This window comes from Salvia splendens, chromosome 20 (genome assembly GCF_004379255.2).
Source record: "Salvia splendens isolate huo1 chromosome 20, SspV2, whole genome shotgun sequence".
In the NCBI taxonomy this organism is placed as follows: domain Eukaryota; kingdom Viridiplantae; phylum Streptophyta; class Magnoliopsida; order Lamiales; family Lamiaceae; genus Salvia; species Salvia splendens.
The window spans coordinates 249,550-274,545 of record NC_056051.1 but is presented as its reverse complement, the minus strand read 5'-3'; the positions used below and the strand labels follow the sequence as shown (position 1 = coordinate 274,545).

At 33.8% G+C, this 24,996-nt stretch overlaps 1 protein-coding gene across 1 annotated transcript; it reads right to left on the bottom strand.

Moving 5' to 3' along the window:
* Window positions 1-4,724: 4,724 nt before the first annotated feature.
* On the bottom strand, window positions 4,725-24,644 carry LOC121782880 (structural maintenance of chromosomes protein 6B-like). Its single transcript, XM_042180866.1, has 28 exons — window positions 24,476-24,644; window positions 24,270-24,375; window positions 23,313-23,449; window positions 22,122-22,177; window positions 20,176-20,262; window positions 19,733-20,053; window positions 19,230-19,349; window positions 18,738-18,872; window positions 16,834-16,910; window positions 16,661-16,736; window positions 14,996-15,070; window positions 14,807-14,911; window positions 13,797-13,966; window positions 13,602-13,704; window positions 12,795-12,907; window positions 12,008-12,212; window positions 11,123-11,254; window positions 10,864-10,978; window positions 10,700-10,785; window positions 10,513-10,608; window positions 10,084-10,220; window positions 9,904-10,006; window positions 9,720-9,799; window positions 9,539-9,617; window positions 9,354-9,411; window positions 6,831-6,928; window positions 5,756-5,850; window positions 4,725-5,050 (listed from the first exon to the last, which is right to left on the bottom strand). Exons 1-28 carry the CDS (start codon window positions 24,603-24,605, stop codon window positions 4,993-4,995), a joined length of 3,153 nt encoding a protein of 1,050 aa, XP_042036800.1. The 5' UTR covers window positions 24,606-24,644; the 3' UTR covers window positions 4,725-4,992.
* Between the last annotated feature and the right edge of the window lie 352 nt (window positions 24,645-24,996).

Genomic DNA, 24,996 nt, shown 5'->3' with positions numbered 1-24,996 from the left:
TTTTGCCAGAGATTCTCGTTTTTTTAGATTCTATAGTTTTTTAGTGTAGATTTAGAGTTACATATGACAGAATGATGAATTTACTTCATACTTGGTTTTGTATAATCAATTCATACCTTATTCCATGATGAATTATTATTTTAAATTATAAAATGATAGTTTCAGGGGATAAAATGATAGTTTCAAATGATAAAATGATACCAGGGATAGAAATCAGCTGCTTCTACTTCAAAGCATCATCACAGACAGGAATGTACATACCTACAAATCAGTAAAACTATCATTTTATCAACTCAGAGTATCATTCTATCCGGCAAACCTATCATTTTATCAACACAGAGTATCATTCTATCCGACAAAACTATCATTTTATCAACTCAGAGTATCATTCTATCCGGCAAAACTATCATTGTATTCAGTAAACCTAACATTTATAAGCCAAAAGTATCATGTTAACACATAATCGGCAATGCATAATATAATTACATAATATCATGAACTGATTTGTTGCCCAGATTACGAATGCCAAAACCAACTGAACGAGCATAATGTTCATAGAAATCAGTTGCTTCTACTAATCTATTGAAATTCATACCAATCATTGGCTTCAATGTGACAACCGTGACCCAAATCATACATCATATTGCATAATTACATATTTTATTATAATTACATGATATACATTTTTATTAGAATTATAGAGATTTGAGTGGGTGGCTATATAATATGGTGTTTAGAAATATATTAGCAATTATGTAACATATAATTATAAGTAATTGAGTTTAAAGTTAAAAATAATTGAATTATGTATTAGGCATATAGGTATATATATACGTGTTAGATTAGGATTACTTTTCCAATTATGAAGTCATGCACATAATCTTTATTTATGTAATATATATGTGTCTTTTTGTGCATACGTAAAAGGGTGTAGTTCCAATCAATTAAATGTACATTTCTTTTTATTATAGTTAGTAGTTACATAGAATTTTATCTAATAGCATCAATTATAATATTTTATTTTTGTTTGATACGTGTAAGGATTCTAGAGTAGTAAAAGGAATATGTGTGAATCCTATTGTTATAACCGACTAGAACTTATCATATATAAGCCTTGAAAGTGTATGTTTATAAAAAAAATGGGGGAAATGAGAACTTAGGGTCGAAAGGCAGAAATATAATCCGAAGGTAGAAAGGATCAAGGTTGAACAGGAAGAGGAGCTAGGGAGTTCGATTAGAATACTTAGAATAATCAGGTATGTATAAATCATACTTTTAATTTTATATGTATTGTGTGGTTGATTGCTATGTGTTGAATTTGAATGAGAAAATGGATTATATGGTGTGAAATTGATATAATTATGAATTATTTGATTTTGATGGTCGAATATGATATGAATATTTGATTGCGGAAATGAACATGTTTGTTTAGATATATTGGATAAATTGATGGAATAGGATATGGATATGTTATTAGTGCAAAGGATATGTTTATGATACTGATTATGTGAATCATTGGATTAAAGAGGATCTGTGACGGTTTTGCCCTGGATCTGAAATCACAGTGGATCATATTGGGACCTTCGGGTCAAACATATTGGGACCTTCGGGTCAAATCATATTGGGACCTTCGGGTCAAATACAGAGGGACCTATGAGTCCAATTATAGAGGGACCTACGGGTCAATCATAGAGGAATCCCGGGCAGATACCAGGCTTGACTGTTACAGAATAATAAACTGAATAGAGTGGCATATGCATATGAATATGAAATGGTTTGTTTTTAGATCATGTTATATATTGTTTCTGATTATATGTATTGATAAAAGAATATGCTTGTTGTTGTATCATGTGAGATTAAAGGTGGAAATTTATATATACTGAGTTGTGGCTCATATAAACCACTAAATTTTTCAGGAATAAGATAGTAGTAAAGTTTTGACTGACGTGGGTCATAGGAACTCCACGTGTTATCAGGTTCGGCGGCTGACGCATATTGGCAACCTTCTCCTCCTCATCTTTTTGCATGTAGATAATTGTATAGTATATAGAGTGGTGAGAGGGCTCCACTACTTTACAGGATATTTTGAAATATGTATCAGATATGTGTTGATTTGAACTTATATAATATGGGTGTTTTATGAATTAGACACATGTATTGATTGCTTTTATGATAAGGGATTTATTTATTATAAGAGTATACATCAGAGGGGTTAAGGTGTGACATTCAAAGCATCATCACAAACAGGAATGTACATACCTACAAATCAATAAAACTATCAATTTATCAACTCAGAGTATCATTCTATCCGGCAAAACTATCATTTTATCAACTCAGAGTATCATTCTATCCGGCAAAACTATCATTGTATGCAGGAATGTACATACCTACAAATCAATAAAACTATCATTTTATCAACACAGAGTATCATTCTATCCGGCAAAACTATCATTTTATCAACTCAGAGTATCATTCTATCCGACAAAACTATCATTCTATGCAGTAAACCTAACATTTATAAGCCAAAAGTATCATGTTAACACATAATCGGCAATGCACAATATGTCATTTTGTCAGGTTAAAGTATCATTTTATCAACTTATATGCAAAATTGAAAACATCTTCCAGGTCACAATTATGCGAGAAATATGGAAACAAAATCTGGAGATTATGGAATAATGAACCAAATCGGAAGAAAATCTGGAGCCTATGTAAATAAAATAGGCAAGAAATATGGAAACCAAATCGCTGAGAAGAGAGAATCGAACTGAGAGAGAGTGAATGAATGGAGCGAAATTCAGAAATTAAATGAGAGAAATGACATATTTACCCTCTGCGCCTTTTTTATGAAGTAAATCTAAGTTTGAATCTCAGCCACAAGATTAGAAAATATGTGTGGTTCAGATTTGGTTAAAGAGTTATTACGTGATTTAGGGTTATTATATGATCACAACTCTCTCTCTCTCTCTATATATATATATATATATGGGTGTGTTAAGGTCCTTCGCAGCTTTTCAGTCCAATGTTCTTTTTAATCACAGCCCTTGGATCCTTGAATTGGATGGTTGTGATGATCTGCATTATTTGACGAAAAATTTGCATTATTAGTCGGTGTGCATTATTCAACTGAAAATCTGCATTATTACACTATAATGGTGCATTATTAGTCGGTGTGCATTATTCAACTGAAAATCTGCATTATTAAATGACGTGGCATCAATCTAACCGTCGGATGAAAAATCGTGGGGTTGAGATTAAAAAGAACAATAGAACAAAAGATATAAAAAGGAAATGAATACATCCTCTATATATATATATATATATTGGTGCTACACATTTCATATTTAACTCAGACAATATGCTTTGGCTCATATTTAAGTCAACGAATGAGGTCAAAACGCGGTTAACTATTAATTTTTGGACCAGAAGATAACCCACTTAGGGCCCGTTCAGGTAGATGGTAACCGATTTCCATGAAATGCATGAACAAGAGCTTTTCTAGATTGTAGGGAAAAAATTGGAAAAGGTTTGCAATTGTGTTTGGTTATAACTTTTATTTAAAGATATATAGTTTGTGATCGACCAATATACCCCTCACTTTAATATGTTTATACACAAAAAATCCAAACTGTAAGTACAAGCAAAACCACATCTTCTGCCATTAGTGTTTCATCGTCTATGTAGAATAACACGAGCACATGAAGACGAAATGCAACATCCAAATTCAATTTAAAACAAGAATGAGGGCACTTGGGAATTGTGTGGTCTTTTCTGAAAATCATGAATTCCAATACGGCCTATGCATGGAAAGATGTATCAATGACAGCTGGTTAACTATTATCACAAACAGTGTGAAATAATGGTTACTGGGCTTTTTCCTACTTTTTTTTGTAGTACTAAATATGTAGAATCAAAATTGACCTAGTATTTTTTGTCAAATGTACTATATCAGTTCTGAACTTAAATCTTTTCAAACAAACCTACTTCCTATTTTAAGTGATATTTTTATTTTTAGGATATTCTAACATATTTCTAAAAATGAAAATATCATTCTTCTACTTTATTATCTTTCTTATTTTATTCTCGCTTCACACATTTCATAAAACAACATTGTATATTATAAGGACACTTTCCTTTTCCGCCCGTTCCATAAAAATATCTCATTTTTATTTATAGAAAGTTCTCCCAAACTCATTATCCATATTTTTATTTACAACTTATACCATTATGAGCCTACTATAAACACTAATAATAATATGACACAAACACTATTTTAACTACTCTTCTCACCTTTCTTATATTACCAATTATACATTAATTCTCGTGTCCTACCAAATCCAAATGTCCTTATTTTTTGGGATGGAGAGAATATATAAAAAATAAAACTTCTCTCTGCTAATTTTTTTCCACCTGTTTTTTTTTCACATTTCTTCAAACTCACGCCGAGTTAAATATGGACAATATTTGGAATATAGAGGGAGTATATTCAAAGAGGACATTTCTCGAGCTTCAAAAAATAACCTAGGAACTCTAATAAATTGAATAGGTCAAGGACATTTCTATGTAAAATTATGGTCATTGAGGGTACAAAACATAATTAATCCTTTTTGAAATATAATCACATGTTAAAAAACGGTTCATAATTCGGATGAAACAATGATTTTTTCCGAAAAAATGTGATGTATGTAAATTTCAAGATGGATTAAAGCCATAAGTAGCAAAAATTAAGTAAGCAAAACAATCCTATCTTAAAAAGCAAGTTCACACCAAGTTAACGAGACATGCAATGAGCCACTCCTCAACATGACTCGTAGACTAAGTGAAACTGCAAGCAAGAATCTGTGCCATTTCTGAACCCATTAACATCAATGGGAATAACTTATATAGTTAGAGCTAAGAGACCACCCAACAGAGATGATCAAACAAAAACCTAGATAATTGGCAGAACTGATAGTCGAACCACCCTGTGATACGAGATGCAGTTTTGAACAGTCACCCTCGAGGAGCAGCCATTTGTTGCTTCTTGATCCTTTCATCATTTTTAACCATACTGAACAATACGCAGAAGACGACAGATTTGAGTGTATGCCCAACCAAGTATATTAAGTTTCACTAAACTAGAAATTTCACATTGAAATTGCAGTTCTTTCATCATTGAGATCTACCCATTTTGCAGGATTAACATAGCTCTAAACATATACTCCATCTGACCCATGTTACTTGAGTCACTTCTTTTTTTGCACTCGTTTTGAAAAAATGATAGTAGTCCCTCTGTCCCATTTAAGATAACCCCTTTCGATTTTCACACGTGTTTTAGGAAAATCATAATAAATAGTTAAAGTGGAGGAAAAATAAAGTAAGAGAGAGAATAATGTAGAAGAGAGTCTCTTCCATATTATTCCCACTCTTAATTTACTTTTCCTCCACTTAAACTATTTATTATTATTTTTTCAAAACACGTGCCTAAATAGTAAAGTGGAGATAAAGTAAAATAAGAGAGAATAATGTAGTGAAGAGTCTTCTCCTTCGTATTGTTTTTCTTATTTACTCTCTCTCCACTTTAACTATTTATTTAGTATAATATTTCCAAGTAACATGGGACAAATGACAATTAACGTGGGACGGAGAGAGTAGTTTAATGACACAAAACCGATAATGCTCGAAGCTGTAAATAGAAGCCAGCAGGACTTTGCACAGTAAATAAAAGCCTAGAAGTGCATATGAAAATGGGTTGGGTTATTTTAGGATCTGTTACCTGATGTCATGTGGGGTTATAAATATCCATTGAGAACCTTGGGCCAAAGCAAAATCTACTATAGCATCCAAGCTGATTTTTCTGCTAACTGCATCCTGCAATTTGAAGGAGAACGTAAAATTAATGGCCTTATCTATTTATTTAGTTTCAGTTACCATAAATGATGAGCACTGACTACATGAACCTCATCATACTCGAAGACACTGGGTCGTGTGAATCATATTGAAGTATATGATTAAAAAATACATGCATCACTAACATTGATAGCACCATCAAAGCCAATATTTAATTCTGGGTTACAAGTAATATGATTTTCAGCTAAACATCAAGACTAAAAACCAAGAGTAGTGATACTTAAATGCATAACTAGAGAACATGAATTTAATTCACTATAACAGTGATTTGGTTCACTATACGAAGGAATGAACCAAAACGCCATTACAGTGAACTAAATTCTTCACGGAGTAAATACTTCACTATAATGGTGTTTTAGTTCACTCCTTGTTTTCAAATTCATATTGTGCTAAAACGCCCATATAGTGAACTAGATCGTTTTGATCCAATGGCTGAGATTTGTTTTACTTAATATTAGTTATACTTCGATCATCTCCCCTCAAAACCAATATATACTTTAAACTAACACGATTTTCTGCTAGGCAAGCTGAATAACTGAAAGATCACTACGATTCAATAAACTTGTATGGTACACAAGGCATATAAATATGCTTCTCATTCTTCTTTTCTATGCATATAAGAGATCTTATAAAAACGGGTCTTGTTTTCAAGAACTATATATTCAGTATATTTAGCTAGTTTAATGGGCATGAACTTCCTTTTTTTAAAAAAAAAACCATCGTGGAAACTTACAGATGCCACTTTATTGTTACCAGTGAGGAAACCCATTCTGATGATATTTGCTCTTGGCATCATCATATATCAATAAATATGCAGTTCCTTCCACAGTTGAATTCATTATATACGGGTATATATTGAAGGATGCCCAAACGCATAGGATATAGTCAATCTAGAAGCATTTTGTGGATAGGAAGCCAAAAGTAATTGAGGGAGGACATACCATAAATACATCGAACTCATCCATTGCCCGAAAAGGTGCTTCTGTCATCTCATGAAGTGCAAGGGCAAAACATAATGTTGAAAAGGATCTCTCACCACCTGTTGAAACATCAAATAACAGTTAATCGCAAGCAATACCACCATAGCCGATTCTGTAGTTAATTTTTTTTTAGCTTTTTCTGTTTAATATAGAAGTGAAAGCCAATGACAACATTCTAGGTATCACAGGCCCAAAGAAATGTGCAATGCAATAATTTAATAATTGATCAAACAGTATTTACTCATTGTTCTAACAGGTTCAGACAATAAAATGATAAATCTAAATGCAGATAGAACGAAATGTATGAGAGGCATTGCCAGAGTTTTAACTAACTATTTTACTTTTTCTTTTCATTAACATTAGCACTGCGGATTGGCATTGTGCATTTCCTTAATCGGATTCCATAGATGCCAAAGTTGTTAGAGTAAAGAGGCGAAGAAGGTGGCAACAAACAATAAGAATAGAAAATATAGTTGATATTAATATATAAACTGAAACAAAACAAATGATAATACTCTTATGAGGACACTCATCTAACGAGGCCCTGTGGCATATTATTCCTTAAACTAAACAAATGATTGAACATTGCTCACAAACCTCAAGGGGCTTATATATGTAGGACTCTCAAAAGACTAAAAAAAGAAAATAAATATTAGAATAATGATCATAATGTACTCCCTCTACATTACTCTTTCTCCACTTTAACTATTTATTATTTTTCCAAAACGAGTTTAGAAAATGAAAAGCCTCTATTAAGGCGGAACGGAAGGAGTAATAATTAGCAACTCCACTCCGCCACCTCCACCATATTGTAACCTCTTCTCTACATTATTCTCTCACTTACTTTACCCTTTCTCCACTTTAACTATTTATTACTACCTCCGTCCCACAATAGGAGTCACATTTGGTGTGGACGCGGGTTTTAATAAATGTAAAGTAAAGTAGGTTTAATAAGTAAGTGGCCTATGGGTCTCACATATATAGATTAGTTTTATAATAAAATGTGAGTGAAATAAGTTGGTGTATTGTGAGGCCTACTTACCATTCATGGTAAAAGTGAAATGTGACTCTTTTTGTAGGACGAACCGAAATGACAAAATGTAACTTATTATTGGACGGAGAAAGTATTATTTTTCTACGAGTGCTGATGTTATAACATAATAGAGCAATTGTGTAATCGAGACAAACAGAAACGTAAAGAGACACAGATTTACGTGGTTCACCATCGTTGTGTTAGCTACGAGCAAGATCGGAGACCAGATTGTGTTTTTCAGATTACAGAGTTATGTGTTCTACTTCTATATAAATAGGCACACAAGACTGGCTTGGCCCAGCGACACCCCCGTTTGGCTAGCGGCAAACAGTCAAGGCATATTAAAAGCAAAAAAGGAAACGCATTCATTAAGGCGGAACGGAGGGAGTAATAATTAGCAACTCCACTCCACCTCCATCTTGTAACCTCTCATTGTAATAACATTCACTACTTCATTATAATCACAATATAATTATTGCAGCACAATGTTTATGTTTGATAACATGAGGCAGCATGCAAAACAAAACGATTCACAGAGGATTCATGTACTGAGGCAGGGCCGGCATTAGTGGAAATAGCAAAGGGAAGCCAAGATGAAAAGCTATGGGTTCAGACCGACGGAAAGACAACTCAGGATCGAAACGTTGCGGCGATAGGAAAAGGGGCAAGGGCGCTTGAACGGCAGTTGCAAGAGGGTTGTGTGATAATTTAGGCATTGCCGCAAACTGGGGTTGTGGCAGTGGAGCAACAGAATTAATCAGAACTTACCAAACTTTCACTCATGCCGCCCTTAGGGAAGGGCGGAGCGGGAAAAGGCAAAAGCAAAGTAGAGGTTTAGTCGGGCAGCTTGAGCAGAGGGGCAGTCACAGTTCTCTGATCCAGAGGGAGGGTGGAGCAGTGCACGACAATGTGAGTAGTTGCCATCAGGTGGGGGGGGTGTGGAGAGTGTAGAGAGAGAAGGTGTGGAGAGAAATGCAGAATGGGAAGGGAGATTTAGGGATTTTGAGACAAGTGAAGAGAGGTGTGGACAAAAATAAAGAATGAAGCATCACAAATAGATTAGAAATAGGGTACAGTACTCATCCAAAAGTCTAAAAATTGGGTACGTATTAGTTTTATTAAGCTCCCACCTTACAATTAGTTTGACTATCTTCATTGGCTAAGTTGGCAAACTAACACTAATCTGAAAGGGTTGAACTAAGTATTGTACTCAATTTCTAATCAATTTGAGACGCTTCATTCTTTATTTTTGTTCACACCTTCTATCTACGCATTAGTATATCATCATTTCTACAGAATATGTTCAAAGAAGTGGTTGTTTTGCAGCAATATACAAATTAGCTCATAACATTTATTGTAAATTAGCACAAATGATACAAAAATGGTTTCTCCATATTGACCACTAGCAGTCAAAACATGAAACATATATCTGCAAACAAAAAGGATCAAACCTGAAAGTCCGCTAGTGTCACGAACAGAGCTGCTTGATGCATCTTGCGGCATCTTTACCTGGTAAGATAGGAACAATGAGGGAAATTATCCAGCCACATATCACTTATTTTTAGATTGGAGACATGGAACCTTAGAAAGTAACCATTCTGATCAGAGTAGAGTTTCATTAGTTCAGGCACTTTACCTCTACTGAGAGAGTCTGCTCTTCATAACTAACTTTGATCTGACCACTGATCCCTTTCTTTTTCAAATGACCATTGAATCTATCAGATATAATCATTTGATCATAAATTATTGTCCTACAAATAGAGAAAGAAAGATACATCGAACGAGGGGAAAAAAATCAAAAAGAGAAGAGGTCCTACTGCCATGTCAGCTGACGCTTCAGAAGAGTTGCGTTCCTCTGGAATTTGCCATATCTCACGTTTAGTGCCTTATCACATGCCTAAAATGATCATAAAAAATTAACACACTTTAAGATACCAAACAACTATAGACCACCTTTATAGCAGAGAACAAGCAGGAGACACTAAGGATGCTTTAACTCACTTCCAACTTTTCCTTGAAGGCTTTGTAAGTATGCAGTTTTCTTGATATTTTACGCTCTTTTTTCTCATGTAACATTCTGAGATCATCAATTGATTCCGGGAATCTGCATAAGAAACTACCATTTCAAACAACAGAAGCAAAAAACCAACCCAATGTCTAAGTATTTCAAATTTTACTTAACTTTGGCCCTCACGCTTAAGTCTTTCAGTCAACCTAGTAAGTTCAGCACTGAGGTTCTCGGGATTGCTTTCCTTAATGCATCCCAATGCCTCAATCTCACCCTCCGGAATTATAATTGATGCTTTACGACGACTCTCCTGCAATTTTACCGTAAACCGAGTTTAGATTTTATTGGAGAACAAACTCACAATTGAGATCTATGAAATTTAGTGATTAAGTAATGTCATTTTAAATGAGTAATAGGGCAATTAGAAAAGGACATTCGCAGGGGAGTAAGATCGGAAAGAATTGTGTTAGAACTGATGTGGCAAGGCAAAGCTATTAGAATAGTAAAAATATATCAGGACCTGAAGAAACTTAAAATCTCTACTAAAGACACCAGCATATCAACTACAAACACAAAATGTAATCCATCTCTTTCCATAGTACCTGACAGCTGTGCTCAAGTTCCCGATACCCAGCCTCAGCATTTTTTAGGTCAGCAAGGACTTTTGATTGCATAACTCCTTCATAATGCTTTTTATCCTGAACAAGAATCATATAGGTAAACGTCAAAGAACTTGTAGCAATAGAAGGGAAACAGAGAGAGAATAAGTAAGAAGGCAAAGAAATCGACCTTTCCTGCTTCTTTTAGATCTCTCTCAATCATCATCAGTTCATTCTCTGCTTCTGCTAATGCCTCAATTTCTGCCTTTGCTGAATCTACATTATAAATGCTAAAGTAAGGCATAAAGAAACCACTAAGGCTCAACATAACTAATTAATACAGAAAGAGGATACCACAAAGATTCTCCAGTGACATTTTAAGTTCATTAGCTTTAGTTCCAGCTTCTTTCACCCTATTATGAACTTTTGCTAGTAAAGCCTTTTTTTCTTGTATTTCATCTTGCAGTTTCTGCACATAAATTCCAAGTGAGAAAACATGAATAAATAACTATATAAGACGCCCAATATACAGACCAGATCCCTCTAGCTACAGTATTTAATTAGCTCTAGAAAGTAGGCCAAGCATTAAGGTGGAATTATTTAAAAGACGCACAGATATCTCTTGACGAATGTCGTCCAGATTAGAATCATCTGCTCCATTAGCTTCTGAGGAAAGCAGTTTCTTAACATCTTTCAGGTCAAATTCTTTTGACCTACAACGCCGTTCCAGATCCATGCGCCTTCTCTGCAAGAATTTAGACCAAATATGAATCAGCATAGCGAAGCAACACTTCATAAAAAACAAAAAAAAAAGGTACCAACAATTTTAGCATAATTCATAAATAACATAAGCAATATGACTATATTTCGAAGTGATATTTATCCTAATTTCATTTACTTTTTTACTTGAATTTCTTTTAAGAATGCCCTGTTATATAGTATAGTTTTTTATAACAAAACGATCTCGTCTTGATTTAATGTGAAGATAAGGTTCTTTTACCAATTGATTCAAACAATATCATTTAGCTCCTTACATGATATTCCCATCAACACACTATTATGTCTTAATGAAATAATAAGCCTCTAGCATTCAACATAAGAGAGAGTTTAGTATGTTAAGAGCAAATTAAGAGCTCTTATATAGTGTTAATTATATTATTGATGCGCATGTTAGTCTTAGTAAATGACTCATGTTATTTTTATGGCCAGAGGAAGCCTACCATAAAACATATGTTTCAGTGTAGAAGATTATTCTATAATTTTGTTAGATACTTAGATTACACTAGCAGCTTTGGAAGTTGGACCTACATAATTGCAGCCTTAAGTCCGGAAATCTTACAATTGCTTTGGTGTTAAATGACATCATGACTTGGCAATTAAGATTTAAAGATAAGCAAGAATTATCTACAGGCTTTTAATGTTACAGTTCTATCCGTAATACTGAGACTATAATGCAATATTTTAGAGACTATAACAGACTCCAAAGCTGGAGGGTTACCTTCATATTGCTTAATGTGTTCCGGAGATCCGTCAAGTCTTCCTCCTTGGCCCGTTTCTGTCCACGGCCTTGTTGGGCTTTCAGTTTTGCTTCTGAAGCTTCTCTCTCCAGATATTTAATTTGATCATCAAATGAACCAGAAAGTCGGCCAGCCCTAACGTTTTTGTTTGGGGGAAGAATTGTTTGAGCTGAACTACGGTAAAACCTACAAAATTCCTTTACTTTATAATTGACTTCTACCCAAATTAAACTTGAAAGTAGAAACCACACTTAAAGGGGCACATGGATAGATGGAAAACAGGAACTCAATTGGTAATCAACATAAAGAAAACATGGTGTTTTCAAGAAGATGGAGCAATTTAATAGGAACATTACATGTTTATGTAAGAAAATTATATAAATAAGCATTTAGATCAATATACTGTGATATGAATGCACTTACTTTGTCCTTAAGTTAAGAACTCATAAAATAATGAGTCCATCATCAAAATTCCAACTTACTCTCTTCTTTTGTCGACTTAGTAGGTTATTAATATTAACTTCACAAGTAGTACATCAGAATTTCGAAATATCTGACAACTTACTCACAATTGATTATTTCCTAGGCTGTACCAAAACAGCATAATATCAATACTAAACATCCCATTGATTTTCTATTGAAACAAGATCAATTAAATTATGCAGCAGAAGATGAATTAGCATGATGCATTCCTACAAAGAAATGGTATAAAAAAGGCAAGAGAAGACTCATGTTATTTGGATGTGCAGGGGTTCCAGATTAGCTTACATTTTGTACCCATCCGATGTGTAAACCTCCTTAAGGTTTGGTATCCTCTGATCAAAGGCGACAGTTTTACCAACTTCATAATCTTTGACAAGCACTTGCCTCTCAGCATTACCCTACAAAAGATGCACATATTATAAATAAATAAAAAAGAAATAACACCAATACCCTGCTGAAGAAACAGAACATAAACAGGAAGACTCTTGATTAAACATGCAAGGGAAAATCAAATTTAACACTGCATAACCAAACAGCTAAAGCCTTTTCTCCAAAAAAATATGCCTGCAGTAACTTTCTGAATGCAAAAAATCTTAACATGATACTCCCTCCGTTCCATGTTAATAGAGGAGTTTCATTTTCTGCACTTGTTTTGGAAAATATTACTAATAAATAGTTAAAATGGAGAAAGAGTAAGGTAAGAGAGAAAATAATGTAGAGAAGAGAGAATAATGTAGAGAAGACACTTCTCTACATTATTTTCTCTCTTACTTTACTCTTTCTCCATTTTAACTATATTTTTCCAAAATGAGCGCAGAAAATGGAACGCCTCTGTTACGGCGGAACGGAGGGAGTAATACATATGGCAATATATATGATGAATCAATTGCATAAGAACAATAACTATTTCCCCCTAAAAGAAAGGAACAATAACTGTTTTCAAACACCAGTGGATGTATGCAATCTTCCTTTATTTATAACAAAAGAAAAACAATACAAGGAATGAACCATCACTATAGTGCAAAACCTTAAGATAATAGTTTTATTTTAAGTTAAAACAAGGGATAGAACAAGAAAATGCTGAAAGCCTACCATATCAATCAAAACATTGAGTACTGTAGAATTGTCTGAATGCAGAACAGACAATGCAGTGGGATGATTAGTCTGAGGCAGCATGTGATTCGGAATGTTGATCCTACCAATAGGCACAGCTAAACTATTAGGGCCAATAGGAATTGCAAATCATTGTCAGAAATTGATGCAACTGCATAGACATGAACAAGCAACCTCGGTCTGCGAAAATCATGCACGATAATCTGTAAGTGGTTATAGTTAGCTTCTCTTGCACATGCTCTTAAGATACGAGAATCTTTATGATCCGTGACAATGAAAGCATTGAGCAACCTGCCAACTGCAGTTTCAATAGCTATAGCCCACATGTCTCCATGTTCCAATTCCTGCAATAATTTTTCAACAATGTAAAGACCTAAACTACCTCAAAATATTACAGAAGCCTCACATGACTGAAAACAACTAAGTGATCCTTAAATCTAAAAACAAAAGTCTCTATCCTGGTACACCAGAATCGGGATCTGGGTGAGGGTAGACAGTAATCTCCTTACTAGAAATTATGTCCTCAACAATGAATTAGTTAGTAAGTCACATAATGCTCTAGGGTGAAATTTTAACAAGTTAAAAAAATAAAGAAAAATGACATACACAGAGAACGGGGAAAGCATTTGACATTGTCATCAACTCACTGAGAAAAAGAGTCATTTAATATGATTCCATTTTGTCATCAGTTAAAGTCCAAAAGTATCTAGATTCTAATCAAAAAACAAGAAGGGATCACAACCTATAACTTACTGAGTCAATCACTGAAACAGGACAGATACTTTATGAATAAAAAAAGGAAAATGGATGGTGGTGATTACTTTGACAATGAACAAATGCAACATGATAATACTTATAAAAGAACAAATGGATGGTGTTGATACACATTTAAGTTAAGTGATCAAGAAAATCTCTAGTACACGAGATTTATGGCTTGTTTAAATGGCTCTCAAACTTTGGCTGAAGTTATCTACTTTTCCTTTTCACCAGAATCCAACAACAAACCTTTTCATCCTCCAAAAGCACTAATTGGTTACATTTTCATCAATTATATATGGAGAAACAAAAGCAGACAATTATTTTGCAAAAACCAACAGTAAACCATGAAGATCCATTAACAAGCATAAATAGGTAGTATCAATATCAAGCAGGATGCAGTAAGCTAGTGAACTTGAATAATATACCACATGGGCACCTAAGGGACCAATGGGTGGAATACTAAATTTATGCTGGTTCCGCTCGATCGCCTGTAAAAGATTGGTTACCCGACCTCCTCCAAATGCAGTAACCTTCAAAGAAAAAGAAACTGAGATACAAATAAATAAAGTAAACGTAACAGAATATACGAATATCAACAAGATGAGAATCGAGACCTTATTCCTTTGATGCATTTGGATTTCACGTATCCGTGAGGAAATATCACGATTGCTTTTATCGACATCTTCAATCTGGAGAAGGACATGCTGACTAAATTATCCATAAACAGTGACTGAGTAGTTGGAGGGCTGAACTACGAATAAATTCAGTGGTCCAGAAATACTGCCACAAGGTGTGTCCAACCAATCACATATGCAGAAACCACTTCTCTCCTTTTTTTTCTCTCTTTCTGCAATTGTGATCGATTCAACTCACCACATGGCAATATATGTGCATATAAATTAATTTTTACTCCCGACCCATTGTTAGCAATTATGAAAAAAATTTGGTGTCGGTATCGGCATCGTCGGGAGCAACCATGTGCCATTGTTAACTTTTATTGATACGTTTCTAGGCATCATTAATCGAAAAAATTTATGATAAAATAATAGAATTTTTGGGCCAATGTATATTTTGAAATATTGAATATATTAAGTGGAAACTTAAGAAGTACAATTAAACATAGAAAATGAAAAAATAGATACAAATTATACTGTAAAATATAATACTACATCCGTCCCTTAAGAAAAGAAATTATTTCCAATTTGGATCATCCCTTAAAAAGAGAAACTTGTTACAATCTCTATTTTAGGACGTGGACCCCACAATCCACTAACTTTACTCTAAAATGAATAAATATAAGTAAATATATGTCTATTAAAAATAAGAAAAAAATATGCTACCTTCGTCTTTGAAAATACAAACTTTTGAAACGGCACGGGTTTAATGCACAATTGGTAAATAAGAGAGATGAATTGGTAAAGTAAGAGAGAGAGGAAGAGAAACATTAGTGGAAGTAGTGTAGCGGGGTCCACGTTCTAAAACAAAAGTCTAGAAAGTTTCAATTTGTAAGGAATGAACCAAAATGAAAATAGTTTCTATTTTCAGAGGTAGTATATATTTTGTAAAGATAAAATGGGTGTGTGCAAAATAAAGTGCCCATTAAGAGAAAACATAGTTTAAAATAACATAATCATACACTCCCTCCGTCCCACTCTATGTGGAGCATTTCTTATTCGGCACGGGATTTTATGCAATGTTGTTTTCGTGAGTTAAGAGTAAAGAGAATAAAGTAAGAGAGGGAAAAGAAGAGAAGATGAAGTTTCTATTTTAAAAAATGTGAAATTTAGAGTCATCCCAAAAAGAAATTTGTGTCAACTATAGTAGGGGAGGAAGTAGTAATTTTTGCAATAATAAAAATATAAACAGAAGATGAATAGGCGTGTGAAATAATATAAAGGGATGTTGTTAGCAAGAATCGATCTGCTAACCTCATGCAACTGAAACACAACAGAGAACCAACTGCGCATACTTTGTGTAATTTATCAATGATAATATGTAGCTTTGTCTATGCCATAAATGAAGATTTTCACGAAAAGAAACAGGAACTGGAAATATCTAGAAACATGACATGTTGTGAAAGTTCAATTTATTAAATATCATGGTGAGAGCAGAAAAGGACATTGTAAAGACTAAAGACTTCAATTCTTTTGACATTTCCACACATATAGAACATACAACTAGTTCTTGGTATGCAATTCCATTGCATGCCTTTAGCTTGCACTGTCCTGGTGCATGATTTTAAAGATGCACAAGCTGAAGCATCATACAGATACCATTACCTGAATGGAAATCTGGTGTATTTCATTATCTACCATAGCTATCCTCTGCCGCATATTTTCCTCTTCTTCCTTCGATCTAAATGACGATTTCATTTTGATGAAAAGACCATTGAATTCTGAAAGCATAAAAGCTAGCACATAGCAGATGAAAGAACTTTAGAATGGAATGCTACCTCTGAATGTTGACATTAGCATTATCAACTTCAGCTTGAAGTTCCCTAAGCCTTTCCTCCATCTCATTTTCTTCAGCCTATTGAACCATATCATATTTGCAAGTTATATCTGGTTCAGTTGTATTTTGGTGTAAGATATACTCCTCCGTCCCAAGGTAGTTGGGGCATTTCTTTTGGACACGAAATTTAAGTAATTGATATGTTAAAGGTTAAAGTGGAGAAAGTAAAGTAAAAGAGGGAATAAAGTAAAAGAGATAAAGAGAGAATAAAGTATGAGAAAAGATAAAGTTTTTTGACTTAAATGGAAATGACTCAGCTAACTTGGGACAACCCAAAAGGAATACGACTCAACTACCTTGGGACAAAGAGTACATTTTATAAACAGATACCTTATGATCCCATATTAATGTCACATTCAAAACCACCAACTCACTCTAAGAATATGTCTGAGTTCAATGAATTAGTATCCATACTTTTTTATGGGTAAATGAATACTCCCTTCGTCCCACAATAGAAGTCACATTTGGTGTGCGCACGAGTTTTAAGAAATGTAAAGAATAATGGGTTGGAAAAGTTAGTAGAATATGAGGTCCACTTTTTTATATTAGATTTATAATAGAATGTGAGTGAAGTGAGTTAGTTGAACGTGAGACCTACTTACCATTTATGGTAAAAGTGAAATGTATCTCTTATTGTGGGACGGACCGAAATGGCAAAATGTGCCTCTTATTGTGGGACGGAGGGAGTATAAATTTAAAGACTGTACCACAGAGGACTCGATCCTAAGAACTTTGGTCTCGGGCATTACCTCTCTTAATTATGTATGTATTTTTTTTCTTAGTTTTAGCCATAAATGAATATAAATTTAAAAGTAGCTTTAGCCATAAGCTATTGGAAAGTAGTGAGGCACTTTGCACAAGCTCACTTTTAGGTCTTACACAATATGAATTGGTCCAAAAGTTATATAAGAAAATATAACTTATTTTCAAAAAATTAAATCATGAAATACAATTCATACAGCTAATTATATCAAAACATACAAACTAAAGTCCAAAATTGGTATCTTACAAAGCTTCTCGTACTAGATTTGTTTTGGTCCATATGTAAAGATTTTGACAAAAGCTAACTGTCAACTGCATTAACCTGATTAATTACTGAGTTAAATATAGACCATAACATATTGTCTATAACCAAAACCTAACACAATGTATAGGACCAAACCAATAGGTTTTTTGTACAAATGTACGAGACCAATTTTGTACTTCCGTTTGACTATTTAAAATACTATTTCACCCATAATACAGTCAAAATGTGGTTGACCGTTAATTTTTTACAAAATCATTAAAAGTGGACCAAAACATATTGTTTAGGCCCAAATGCTATTTATAGGGCCAAAAAAGTTTTTTTTCTCAAATGTACGCTACCAATTTTGGACTTTAGTCAAAAATATAGTTCATACTGTATAACTAATTAAATAAAAAAATGCAATTATATTTTTAGAAAAACATTTAGAGAAAAAAAATAATTTATTTTCTTGAAAAGAAACTCTTCATATGTCAAGCTTAAAATTACAATAAAATAAATATTTTCTCAAAAAAATATATTAAAAAATATAATTCATATAACTTATTATATCAGAGGTTTAAATTAGAAAATACTTAATTTCTAAAAAAATTGTATCAGAATATATAATTAATCATTAGGGCTAATGTGTAGGAGCACTTTTGAACTCTTAAATTATATTGGAATTGGGAGAAACTGCACTTATGGAGTAATCTGTATTAGATTCCCAGGGTAAATAACATCAATGCATATCTCAAGACTCATAGTAACACCAACGACCTTGGATTAGTTTGTTTCACCTATGTCAGTTTTAAAAGGCCAATTGGTAGCAAGTGTGTTACCTGTGTATTTTGCTGATACTGCTCATGCATTTCCTGGATCTGCCTCTCGAGTGATCTGACCTGTTTAACCATATTTTCAATTTGCCTATTTATGCGCTCTTGTTCCCCTGTTAGCTCAAGCTGCTCCTTCACAGCCTAAAATAAAATCTTTACATTTCAGAATCTTAGTCACAAAAACAATACTGCTATGGAACTCTACAAGAGTGAGTACACCAATTATGCTGCTGTGCATAGAAGAAAAGAAGTTCGAGCAATTTACCAAAGTAGAGGCAAACATTTTTTCTCAAAGAAACTTGTAAAGAAGAAGATATACACTTCAAGATTTAGTCGAGGCAGACTCTAAAGAACAGTTATTTGGCACAGGCAAAAGAACATTATAGAGAATGAATGACAAAACTAGAACCTAAGGGAAATGGGAGATCTGAGCAAGAGTACATTTTTCGTCAGCCTTTGATAATTAACAGAATCTATTGTAATTCAAAAATACCATACCATAGAAAGATTTTGCTGTAGATCCTCCTTCAATCTTCTAACTTCAGATGTTCTTTCCATCATATTTGATATTTCATCTTTCTTTGCTGCCAATCGATCATTCAACTTTTCCATCTTGTGCTGCAATAAGCAATGTGGGTATTATCAGTTAGCTCTCTTTGAATCAAATCTCAGCCGACATCTCAGGTTATTTGGCAAAATAAATTTGGCCAAAAACGAACCCAGCAGGATGGTGCACTAATAGTCCACATTTAGCTAGTTTTATCTTATCTTTGGAAACAACCCAATAAGAATTTACTAAGTACTCTGAAGAGTAAGGAGTTTCCACTAAATCGTTTACAACCAAAGCAATCAATGACATCACCACCAGCTTATTATCACTACTCGGTGGCGGTAAATCAAACATCAACACAGAAGATCTTCTGTAATATGCTTCCAGGTCACTTTGGACACAGACAAAGAACAGATAAAAGTTTTTTCCAGGAGATAGAAAAACCACATACATGATTCTGGTCAATCATTGCTTGACAGCTAGGTATCCTTCCTTTTAGCTTTTCAATCAACTTATGTTGCTCATCAAGTTTTCTATCAGTATCATATACCCACGACCAAGCTAGTTTCTTTCTTAATAACTGCACCTGTTGTGACATCTCCTCCATAACTTCCATGTTTTTTATCTTTTCTTGTAGTTCATCAAGTTCCTTCTTTGCCGGCCTTAACGAATCTTCCAAATGACTAATCAGGCCATTTGCATCTTGTAGCTGCTTGCCAATTCCGTTTAGTAGGTCATCCACCTGTTGAAGAAGTGTTGCCTTGAAGTAGAACTGTAAAGATGGTGTTACTTGTTTTGTTATAACTAAAACTAGTGATTACATTTATCCAAATTAATGAGATTCAGTTGGCTATGTGGAAGTAGCAAATTAGTTAATTACAAGTTCATTGTTACCTTGAACTTGTCTTTGTCATTGCCTGAATGCAGAAATTCTCTACTCTTGTCTTGTGTCATGATTGTGCATGGATTCTCTACATCAATCTATACAGCGGAAACAGGTCAACCACATAAACAGAAAGATTGTAGCATCATCCATAAAAACCGAAGGCAAAGAGTGGGGAGAGGATATAATAATTAGATTAGAGAATGAAACTATCCAATAAAAGAATTATGTCCCTTTTAGTTCCCAGAACACTCATATTTGAGAAGTATGACCTTTTTCGATATATGCTTGAACAATATAACAATGAAATATTAAAATGAGAATCATGAGATGCAGTAGTGAAATCCCATCAAAGCACTATGATCATTTACACCAAAAGTGGCTACAAAAAATCCCAAACATGTATGTCCCAGGTAAAGACACTACCTGAAATATTTAAATTGATATTCCACATTAATATGAACATAGGTTCTAAATCTATGTACTAAGAAAAGGACAGCCATGTTCATTAATAGATTTTGTTGCCACTGTCCATGACAAATAAAGCCAATGCAGCACATGACAGCTCAACCCTGTTGACCAACATCTGTTTGAATTTGAAATATATGCTTTCACAGTGCACAAGACATAAAAAGCTAAGCAAAAGCTACATTCTTTCCAACAAACAGACAATGCAGGTTAAAAAAAGCCCAGTGGAAAATTACACATGGAATTTTCATATTAACTAGCACAGTTAAAGCATACAACTCTTAGCTGGGACGGAGGGAGTACAATACTTGAAATTATATAGTTAACTCTTACAATACTTGAAATCTCAAACTGAGTAACATGTGGCTAAAAATATATGGAGTTAAATTTCCAATCCCTCCAACCATTCAGTTCAAGGTTATAAAACTCTTCATTTTCCCGGTCTTTTATGGCCAATGAACTAGTTTCAGAGTGGATTGACCTCCCTAAGAGTAAAAACAAATCCCATAATTAATAATCAGTGATAAAGTTAACTCACTAAAAGGACTTACTTCCACTACTAACCATAATACAAAAGGTTAGAGAAATTTGACTGTTATCACATTGTCCTTTCATATTGCTTTGTAGTACTCCCTAAGATGTTTTTTCCCAACTCTTTTTAGGCTTCAAGAAGATACCAAGTTAAAGAGGCACATAAGTTCTAGATAGTAGCATTTTCCTCTCCTGAATTGATACGGTGGTATCTAAGATAATACGATATCAACACAAAATGATAGTCCAACATTGGTCTAGTTGAGGACAGCATTGCAGATGACAGAATTCATTCTTGATCTGATCTTTTTCTCTCTCCACTAGTATAATGTGGTAATTCTCAAATGGGAAAGATAGTTGAGCACACTAAAGCATCAAAGATTCCATGAAACGCTGCATCATAAAAAGCTTAACCAACTAAAACATATCAACAACATTTGCATTAGTAAACTATTTCCAGAGCCTAAAAGACATTAACACACAAAGAATGGCATACTTTAAGGACGGGAGATAAGGTGTCAATATAATGCTATCTCACTAGCAACATGGAAGGGTGGAACCAGACAGCATAGAAAGATATGTCATATGTTTACACTCAAACATATATTCTTTTAAGTTGAGGTGCAGTAAAAGCTATTGAAGTTCTCCATCATAGGCCTGAGGTCACCCTTTCAGTCAAATGTCTATGTCATTTGCTAAGTAACTTAGTCACCCAATAAAGTTTGATCTATAAACATCAAGTGAGAGAGCATCCTGAATCAGCATTCAGCAACAAGGTCAGACTCAAGAACTTAGATAAGAGACAGAGAACCAAGTCAATAACATGTCCATATCATTAACTAACCAAAAAGATAGCTTTCCTAGTCATCAATGAAGTAAAATGAGATAAAGTGTGCAGCGGAATCAATTCATCTTTCATAAATTCAAAAATTGCATTGAAAAGGTTAGTAGTACTTACATTGAAGTATTCTACAATCTCACGGAGATCCTCTCTCTTGGAGCCAATTTTTCTACCTGAATAGTGAGCAATCAGGATAGCATACAAATATTTAACATGATAGTTGTCATTATTAACTAAGTAATAAAGAGAGACAAGCATTAGATAGTAATAAAAATTGAAGATAACCAAGACGTCATAAATAAATCCCATGATAAAATCATTTTCTTGAAAAAGAGCACATAGGAAGGGTGGAACCATACAAGCATATAGGAAGAAAAATAAATCCCCGTGATTAAGGAGAGACAAACATTTTCTTGAAAAATTTAATTTCTCGGTTATAGAAATAAACCATCAACCAACCTGCAGAGAAGAAAAACTCAACAGAAAAAGTAAAGTATAGGCATTATAGAACATCCCATTTATTCAATTATAAATTGACTTGTATGAGAAAAAATATGCCACAAATTCAAGAATATCATTATATATTTGAAAATTCTCAAAATGAAAAGTTCAAAGGAAACATCTTCTCCCTAAGGGTTTTTCTTATACCAGTTTTCCAAAGGAACAGATGTCATTGTCAATGACCATCAGTAATCCAACTTGGGCAAAAATCTTTTTTACAATGATTGACAAATGCAGGAACACATCATATAAAAATCACTGTGTCACCTGAGCAGTGTGAAAAAAAAATCAACACAATCAAGTATCAAGAAATATTTTATTAGTGTAAATTTTCAGAGTTAATGTTACACTTTAATTTTCTTCCTATATAAAAAGTAAATTTTTACTACTCCCACTTGTCCCCCCTTGTCTCATTTTGCCATTTTCATCATGTCCCCATTAATTGTCCCATTTCAGTTACTATTTTTGGTAAGTGTACCTCATATTTCACTAACTCATTCCACTCACAATTATGATAAAAATATGCATATAAAACAATACTATTATGGTAATTTTAGCACTAATTGTTTTGTAAGTTGCAGTAAAATGGTGAGAAACTAATTTATTGTTTAATGAGTTCACAAATTAATATTTCTTGCTAAGACAAAGCATCGACACATCTGAACAAATGAGCTCACAAATTCATAATCACTTCTACTCGTACATATATTTCTTAAAATAGCAGTTTAGGCAGGGATAATGGAAATATTCAACTGTTTCTGGACATGCACCGAAAACAAATGAGATATTAGACCAAACAAATAAAACCTTGACTATTTTTTAATGTGATGCTGCCACCAGCAGATTCTGTGATTCTACGCTCCACAGTGATGGTGTCTCCATACAGTTCATGCTTGAAAGCATCTTCACCTTGATTCTTTATCTCAACTTGGACAAGCGCAGAGCTGTATATGGACAAAAATGGATTGAAATAACTTATAAGACATGGTATAACAAGAAACAATTTAGTCAAGCACCTTCCATAAATAAATTACGTTGATAACAACTTGCTAGCTCCAAATTGGAGACATGATGCTACAGCATGCTATGTATACGATAGGCACACATCAATAAACATTATAGAAATGAGATGTACAAAATCATATGCAGTGGCATCTCAAGAATTAAGTCAAGTTGGTTATTTTTCATAATTTAGACTTTAGAGTGGTTCGATTTTCAACTCATAAGGGTAGAGAGGAAGAAATCAAATTAGAGAAGGAGGCCTGAAATTTTGATTTAGAGACTTAAACTTTCAAATCAAAGAAGTACATACTTATCAGACATAAGTCTTCCCCCTAAAGCAAGAGCAAGTAGATAGGGATACATAGGATACAATAAAAGCAGTAATTACTTAGAGCATTCGGGCCAATGAACATGTTTACATTTGAGTATTTAAAAGCAATTGGTTTCACTACTTGAGTCTCAATTCTCTCTACAACTCAAATTAGTTTTATTTTTGAGTAGTTTACAGGCATTCTCTTTGATGGAAAGGTACATATATTTCCCCTTTTTCAACATATTCTATAGAGTGGATAATATTCCCCAGGCAACCCTTTTCCCCTCCAATTTATGATAATACTGTTAGATAAAACTTTCTGACGATAAATCTTCAACCAAAGAGAAGGCACTGTAAGTTTACAACAATGTAAAAACATCTGAAAATGCTGGTTGCAATTCATTACCCAAATACCCCCAAATATTTCGGGGGAAAAAAGGATTACAAACCTGCAGCCAGTTTTGATAAAATCCTTGAGTGTATTCGCTCGCTGCGTACCACGAGCTCGGCAGCCGAATGCGACACAAAGTGCGGTTAATATTGCGCTCTTTCCGCCTGAATTAATTAACAGGATAAAATTGAAAATAGGAACCAAATTGAGGGAGATAGAGTTAGGGGTGTAGAGAGAGAGGGAGAGGGGTGGGTGCGTGCGTACTCCCATTTTGACCGGTGATGAAGTTAACCAAGTCTCCGAACTCAATGTCGAGATTGCTGTGACACATGAAGTTCTCGAGATGGATCCTAGAGATTATGCCGGCTTGCAGGCGCTTCGGAGAGGGCTCCATACAGTGAGAGCGGGAATTTGCAGTCACTCAACCCCAAAAACAAAAAGTAAAGAAATTGGCTTCTAGAAGTGTTGAATATATATGCAGGTTTTTTAAATTGTTTTTATACTAATGATAAAATATTTTATATTTTGTTAATTAGTAGTAGTATCGTTTATTGACATAATTTCATTTATATTTAAAATTCTAAAAATAATAACATTAATATTTATAAAATTATTAATAAATTAAGAGCATCCACAATAGTGGTATTTATAAAATTATTAATAAATTAAGAGCATCCACAATAGTGGTATTTATAAAATTATAAATAAAATAAGTGCATCCACTATTGCAACCGGCTAAAGCGACGGATAAAAGAATAAAGCCTGAGAGCGGCTAGCCAATTTTT

Coding starts and splice junctions, on each gene's coding strand:
- LOC121782880 (XM_042180866.1), bottom strand. CDS start 24,605: ATGGAGCCCTCTCCGAAGCGCCTGCAAGCCGGCATAATCTCTAGGATC. Junction 6,929..9,353: donor TGACACTAGCGGACTTTCAG/GTTTGATCCTTT, acceptor ATGTTTCAACAG/GTGGTGAGAGATCCTTTTCA. Junction 5,051..5,755: donor ATAACCCCACATGACATCAG/GTAACAGATCCT, acceptor CGTATTGTTCAG/TATGGTTAAAAATGATGAAA.